At 36.5% G+C, this 8,319-nt stretch overlaps 1 protein-coding gene across 1 annotated transcript; it reads right to left on the bottom strand.

Moving 5' to 3' along the window:
• Positions 1-4,792: 4,792 nt before the first annotated feature.
• Positions 4,793-7,404, bottom strand: LOC140138260 (uncharacterized). The gene is given in 2 exon segments (XM_072160174.1): positions 4,793-5,905; positions 5,908-7,404. Coding segments are annotated over 2 exon segments (1,983 nt in total). The 5' UTR covers positions 7,061-7,404; the 3' UTR covers positions 4,793-5,075.
• Between the last annotated feature and the right edge of the window lie 915 nt (positions 7,405-8,319).

The following is an 8,319-nucleotide window of genomic DNA, read 5'->3' as shown; positions in this document are numbered from 1 at the left end:
TTTAGGGCCCCCCGTACATACTAAGATCTTGAATACACTCATGAAGATTTTTGGGAACCCAAATCTAAAACCTTAAATTGTTCTATCATATAATGTGAGCACAGCGAGCAGGAAATTTTGCATATTTTAACATGTTCCTAATGTTTTCCTACAATTTTTAAAGCTTTTTTAGGGTGTAATATAGAAACGGTGGCCAAAATATCTGTGCCAAAAATTGCTTGCCCCCTTCTGGGCCTGTTAAAAATCACTTGACCCCCCCCTTCGACCTGCCAAAAAATGCTTCCCCCCCCACCCCTTTTGGCTACCAAAAAATCTTTTCCCCCTTTAATTCACAACTCTGATGGTACACATTATTATTGCACCACCCCAAGACCTCCTGTCATATTTTGTTTGCTCAATGGCCAATTTCATCAAAATTTGTGTCAAATTGCTCCTGGAGAACAAGCTGCACCACCATATAGCTTTATCTTAAAACTATTTCATATTTCACCATTTTATCTTACTACTACTGATAATCTGAAGATCTTGTCAGAAAATGTAACAGGTCTTTCTGTTAATGCATTTCGTAATTAATAGCCTACTTACATTTGAAAGGCCTTTTCTTTACATTTGAAAAAAAAAAACATATATCTAAATTTTAAGTTCACTCACTCTGTGAAGCCTTTGATACCAAATTTACAAGTGTGGCACCCAATAGACAACCTCAACCCCTTTGAAGCAAGATTTTGGTATCATATTGATATGAGGAAACCATGAAGATACAAAAATTTTGGGGCCCTGGGCCCGGGCCCATCTCTGGCCCTATGGTAAATCCGGCCGTGCATGTGTACGCTACAAACAGCTCCAAATCCAGCTCCAGCGGTTTTGATATGAGAAACAAAACATGTAATGCCCCATAGGAGTGGGATAGGACATACTTCTGATGGTGGCTAGCACAGTTCACCAGCTTTTGTTCACACCATCTAAGCAAAACAAATATTGTGCGTTGAATTTAACCGGGTTAATGAGAAAAATGTTTCTTCAGATACCAAAATCTGTTCTGGTAAAGGAAAAATAGGGGATGAGGCTGTCAATCAGATATCACACTCCTTTAAAGATAATAAATAATAATTTTTACAAATTTGAACTTAACTACTTAATTCACATTATTATGCTATCAATTAAACACAGGATTCAATCTGATTTATGGTCTATGATCTGACGTATGTCACACCACAGATCTTTCAGCTTGGTCCAGGGTCGGTCCAAGCCCTAAAAAGTCCCGGTAAAAAGTGCCCTGTGCCTGTTCCTTTTAGCCCCAAAATATTATTTTTTGCCCAAAATATTGTAAATTGCTTAGCATATTTTACAATTTTGCTTCATGCGCACTGGTCCTTAACATAGCAAAATTGCTTCATTTAAGGCTAACAAAACATTACATTATTTTCAATTCTAGACCTTTACAATACCAACAGCTATCACATTAATATACATATGGTCGCATGTCATAAGTTGGGTATGCTAAAAGGGTGGAGGGATTACACTTTTCTGAAAATTGTGATACAAATTTGATTGGCTTTCCGTAACCCCATATCCTACAGCAGTGGTTCATACCTCATTTTAAGCCTAATGTTATACTCTTTCAGTCTACTGAAGCATATAATTATACATTATTCAGTAAAAAAATCACATCAGTTGAAATGAAAAATGCCAGGGGTGGAGGAGCAGGCGGATGTGGAGCAGGCGGATGCGGGAGTGTGCAATAGGCCCTATGTGGAAATTCACATGTCAGCATGTCAAAACTACTGGTTACTTTTTCAAACCTAGGGAGGGTATGATGTATTGACAGCTTTGAATGTTAAATTTGTACAACTAAAACAATTACTGACTACTTAAGGTGGTACTACACCCCCTGACAAATTTTTTGACTAATTTTGCATTTTTCTCAAAAAGTAACTACACACTGGTAACAAAAGTTATATATGTATATTATAGGGGCAAGGAATCCAATTACTTCACTGAAATTTCAGTGATTCAACACAACTGGTTAATTATATATGTTAAGAAATGAGGTACATTCTAGCGGTACCTCTTTTCTTATCATAAATAACGTACCCCTTGTCTTGAGTTACTAAAATTCCAGTGTAGTAACTGGATTTCTTACTCCTCTAATATACATAACTTTTCTTACCAGTGTGATATTATTTTTTTTGAAAAATGCAAAAATAGTCACAAATTTATCAAGGTGTGTAGTACCACCTTAAAGGGTTATATGTTCCATTTTTCGTTTTTAATGAAATCCTAGTTGAATTTCAGTATTTTTAGCAATATGCTAATGTACATTTCTCTTCTTGATATTCATTTCCTCAATAATAGAATAACCATCTTGCTAATTACTCGTAAAAAGGTCATTGACCTTCACAATGTAATTAACATACGTACAATTATTTTAAAAAGTTTATTTGAAGCATTAACATGTTGAGAACATATCCTCCAAATCTGATGACATTTTTGCATAAAATAAAAATTTTACATTCATTTTTGTAATTGAGGTCCGATTTGAGAAAAACGTATTTGAAAATTGAGATTTACATTGACGTCTGTGTATTAATTAAATAGTAATTAAGCAATATCCCAAAAATTAAGCATGTGTTAAGGTTAAAAATGGTGTTAATTATTAGAGGTTGTCAATATATACAACATATCAAAAACACATTTTTGTCATTTTTGACCATGTAATGGAAATTGTACCCAACTTATGACATGCGACCATATATATTTAGCTATTTCAACTTAGCCTTTCCTTTCTTCATCAAATTTTTCTGGTGACTTTTATCGTTCTATAAACTGTATTTTGTGTGCAAATTGAGGGCGCTGTTTACATATGGGAGTTTTCAAAGTAAACTATCACGAAATTCTGAAATAAATTCTAAAATTTCAAGCCTGATAAAATCAAATCTATCTGCCTGTTTGCAAAATTTTAACAGCAGTTTTGCTTTCTACTTAGACTGGAGAGAAAGTTCTATGAATTTCAGCTAGCTACCTCAAACTTTTACAATTGCCCTAGTGTGTCCGATGATGATGATGACATACAAGCATGACTTAGCTTTGTACACACATCTCATTTTAGCACATGCATTTGCATGTTGGATACATCTGGCAAAACAAAATATAGCACTGAGTGACCAGTGGTGGCACCAGGAATTTTTTTTTCGGGTGGGGGGGGCATGGGAGAGGGGGGGCAAAGTGAATTTCTGGGGGGCAAAATCATAAATCATAATTTGGGGGTTTTGCTCAAAACTGGGGGCAAAAAAAAAAAATTGGGGGGGCAAATGCCCCTTGACTGTAAATCAAAAGTTGGCAAAGTATTCTCCTGCCAATTTCAGCATTACTTCTTTTTGTGATTATGTGCCAATTCTGTTGTTTGCAAAATTGCATAATAGTGGCATAATACCAAGAAGAGGGCCAGAAGTTATAAGAAATGTTATACATGGCATGTTCGACTGTTATTCCCAAAATGAAGAAAAAGCTATATAGCTGTGCGCAGATGTGCTAACACTGATTCTGCTGTTTTGATTGATTCTGGCCATTTGCCTTTGTATTATGAACATTTGCACTGGTTCATCATTTAGTTTTTACAAAAAATTGGCCCTTTTTTTTGTCATGTCAGGATTTCAACTGCCATTTTGGTCAATTTTTGGCATACAAAAATGGTCATAAAGTAATAACGATACGGTGCTATAATGCTGAAAATTACTGAGCTATCTCTCCTGATAGATATCTACTGCCTCTGGAAATTACACAAAGGTGCTATCTTTAGTTTCCATGAAAATAAGGATCAAAAATTTTAAAATCCACTGTGATAATTTACTGTGAAAAGACCCATATATTTTGCAATTTAATTTAGGACAATAATATGAGTTATTCCTTTTCACGATAAAAAGTAGTTAAAAATGTTCCTTGATATATGTTACTCATTTTAATGAGGTTTTAACACCATTATACTATATACCGGTACCCCTTATAAAGATGCAAACAAGATTGAAGATAATTGCGCCATCAGTTTTCAACTTTGCTTTTAAGAATACATGGCATCAACCAACTGTGTGATACAACCTGAGGCAACATGTAAACATAATTATATATACAAACTTGACAATCATATATACAGCGCAAGTCACAAAATTTACATTTAACATACATCTCTTTTTTTATCGTGTGATCAAAGCTCTAGTCACAAGTTTTACATTTCCTGATGTTGAGATCAAAGCTCTTGTCCCAAGTTTTACACTTCCTGATGTAGAGATCAAAGCTCTTGTCACAAGTTTTACACTCATGAGACTTCATTTTAGTATGAATGTGCTCATGTGTTTTTTAAGTTACTTAACTCAATACTGTGAAACATTTGTTACTGAGATTTGTTGTAAAATTAACACTGAATAGATTCTCTGCTGTATAAAAATATGTTCATACATACTTCAAGGACCAGTGTGTTTGCCAGGGGGCAGGGGGGAGGGGGATGATTACGTTTTGCAACATTTTTGAGAAATATTTGTTGATTTTCACCCCTGAAATTCACTTTGCCCCCTCCAGCCACTGCTTAGGAACATAACTGTGTATAAGCTTTTGTTATAAAGTAAAGGCTTCTCTCCAGTATTAAGCACCCGACTGTGAAACCTTTGCTACAAAGTTTGCATATGAAAGGCTTCTCTTTAGTACAAATACATTGATGTACTTTTAAGTCACCCGGCCGTGTAAATTGTTACAATATCATTTTGCATAATGAATACGTTTATGATTTTTATGATACACTGAAACCCTTGTTGCATAAATTACACTTTAAGGCTTCTCTTTAGTATGGACACAATGTTTTTTCAAGCCTTGGTTACCAAATTTACACATGACGGGCTACTCTTTAGTATGAATACATTCATGTATTTTCAAATCACCAGATCGTGTAAAGCCTTTGGTTACAAAATTCACAATGAAAGGACCCCTCTTATGGTCAGTCAGGACTCCTCTGATAGTTTGGTCATGTTCATAATTTTCAAGACATCTGGCCGTGCAAAGCCTTTGTTACAAAATGTGCACTTGTATTAAGGCTTCTCTTTAGTATGTATACGTTCATGTATTTTCAAGTTACGTGACTGAGTGAAGCCTTTGTTACAAAATGTGCATTTGTAAGGCTTCTCTTTAGTATGACCACGTTCATGTTTTTTCAAGTCACCTGATTGAGCAAAGCCTTTGTTACAAAATGTACACTTGTAAGGTTTCACTCCAGTGTGAATACGTTCATGTACTTTTAATTGACCAGACTCTGTGGAGCCTTTGTTACAACATGTGCATTTGTAAGGCTTCTCCTTGGTATGAATTTGTTCATGTATTTTCAAGTGACTTGACTGAGTGAAGCCTTTATTGCAGAAATTACACTTGAAAGGCTTCTCTTTAGTATGGACACGTTCATGTCTTTTCAAGCCCCCTGACTGAGTGAAGCCTTTGTTACAATATTTGCATATGAAAAGGTTCTCTTTCGTATGAATACGTTCATGTCTTTTCAAACCCCCTGACTCTGTGAAACCTTTGTTACAAAATGTGCATATGAAATGCTTCTCCTTGGTATGAGTACATTCATGTTGCTTCAAGTTACTTGACTGAGTGAAGCCTTTGTTGCAGAAATTACACTTGAAAGGCTTCTCTTTAGTATGGACACGTTCATGTCTTTTCAAGTCACCTGACTGAGTGAGGCCTTTGTTACAATATTTGCATATGAAAAGATTCTCTTTCGTATGAATACGTTCATGTCTTTTCAAACACGCTGACCCTGTGAAGCCTTTGTTACAACATTTGCATTTGTAAGGCTTCTCTTTAGTATGGACACGTTCATGTATTTTCAAGGAATCTGCCCGTGTAAAGCCTTTGTTACAAATGTGCACTTGTAAGGCTTCTCTTTAGTATGTATACGTTCATGTATTTTCAAGTTACGTGACTGAGTGAAGCCTTTGTTACAAAATGTGCATTTGTAAGGCTTCTCTTTAGTATGGTCACGTTCATGTGCTTTCAAGTTACTTGACTGTGTGAAGCCTTTGTTACAAAAGGCACATTTGAAAGGCTTCTCTTTACTATGAGTACGTTCATGTTGCTTCAAGTGACTTGACTGAGTGAAGCCTTTGTTGCAGAAATTACACTTGAAAGGCTTCTCTTTAGTATGGACACGTTCATGTATTTTCAAGCTACCTGACTGAGCGAAGCCTTGGTTACAATATTTGCATATGAAAAGATTCTCTTTCGTATGAATACATTCATGTTTTCTCAAACCCCCTGACTCTCTAAAGCCTTTGTTACAGCATTTGCATTTGTAAGGCTTCTCTTTAGTATGGAGACGTTCATGTATTTTCAAGGAATCTGCCCGTGTAAAGCCTTTGTTACAAAATGTGCACTTGTAAGGCTTCTCTTTAGTATGTATACGTTCATGTATTTTCAAGCTACGTGACTGAGTGAAGCCTTTGATACAAAATGTGCATATGTAAGGCTTCTCCTTGGTATGAGTACGTTCATGTTGCTTCAAGTTACATGACCGACTGAAACCTTTGTTGCACAAATTACACTTGAAAGGTTTCTCTTTAGTATGGACACGTTCATGTCTTTTCAAACCCCCTGACTCTGTGAAGCCTTTCTTACAATATTTGCATATGAAAGGCTTCTCCTTGGTATGAGTACGTTCATGTTGCTTCAAGTGACTTGACCGTGTAAAGCCTTCGTTGCAAAATGTACATTTGTAAGGCTTCTCTCCAGTATGAATACGTTCATGTCTTTTCAAGCCCCCTGACTGTGTGAAGCCTTTTTTGCAGTATTGGCATATGAAAGGCTTCTCTTTCGTATGAGTATGTTCATGTTTTCTCAAACCCCCTGACTCTGTGAAGCCTTTGTTACAATATTTGCATATGAAAGGCTTCTCCTTGGTATGAGTACATTCATGTTTTCTCAAACCCCCTGACTCTGTGAAGCCTTTGTTACAAAATTTACAATGAAAGGGCTTCTCTTTAGTATGGATACGTTCGTGTCTTTTCATGCTACTTGACATTGTGAAACGTTTGTTACAAAATTTCTTATAGAAAGTTTTCCATCCATCTTGGTGTTTGGTCTGCGTGGATGTCTTCTTGTCCTTATTTATATTCTTCTGCCTTAACTTCCACTTTTTTCTAACAACTCTTGTCTCTTACTTGCACTGTTTTTTATCTTCTGTATCTTGGGAATGGGTACATACATTACTGTACTCTTATAGTCGTACCAATAAGGACGAATCCACATTTCATGATGCCTTATGTGGAATAGATATCTGAACACATTGTTGTAGAATCTCCTTCCACAGTATTGACATACGTGGGGCATTAGGTAGTCCCACTCTCGTGGACGTCTGTTTATCATTTTCCTGTAATCATAAACAAAATGGAGCTAACTTGAATATGACTGAGTAGCCCAAATAAAATGGATAGGACCCTATATGACACCGGGGGGCACTTCAATTTGAAATGGATATAGGTGTAGGGCTGGCACTTTCGCACTAAGGGGCATTCGGTGAGAGCAAAATGTAAAAAACATGGGGTCATTGGGTGAGAGCATGATTTTTGGCATTCGTGAGAGCAAAATGTAAAAAATATGGGGTCATTGGGTGAGAACATGACCTTTTTTAAATGTGATCTTTAGGTGAGAGACGAAAAAGCGCCACAAAAACCTCGAAAATCGAATTTCTAGTTCTAAATGGCTTCAAATTTCTTTGTTTTTTTTCAAAATAAGTAACAAAATCAGTGATAAATGAAAGTAGCTGTTCAAATTGAACTTGTAAGGGTCTTTGGGTGATAGATCAAATGGAAAAATATGGGGTCTTTGGGTGACAGAGCATGTGTTAGGAAAAAAATATGGGGTCTTTGGGTGACAGCGATGCTGAAAAAGGGGCCTTAACAGCCCTACATACACGCCACCTCCAAAGTTGGAGTGCCCCCCGGGATATGACGGTGTCTTACTCTGAATACCATTGGTGATATGGAATATGAAACAGAAAAAATAAACACAAGTCACTGGGGATCCGCAAATTCATGATACAAGAGGAAACTGAATAAAAGCATAAGGGACTGCGCAATAATTACAAGTTCCCCCCTCCCCTCGTATAATTTTCAGACAGCATGCTATAAAGGTGCTTGCTTCCCGGCCTCTATCAGCCTACAAAAAATTGCCTGCCACCCTCTTGGCTTGCCAATAAGTCTTTGCTCCCCCTTTGCACATATATATTTGGGTGGAAATCACATGCACATATATCATGCATGCAAATATTGGTTTATCCAT

The sequence above is a fragment of the Amphiura filiformis genome, chromosome 17 (genome assembly GCF_039555335.1).
Source record: "Amphiura filiformis chromosome 17, Afil_fr2py, whole genome shotgun sequence".
Lineage (NCBI taxonomy): Eukaryota > Metazoa > Echinodermata > Ophiuroidea > Amphilepidida > Amphiuridae > Amphiura > Amphiura filiformis.
The sequence above is the reverse complement of the archived record's forward strand: the minus strand, read 5'-3'. Positions and strand labels throughout refer to the sequence as shown.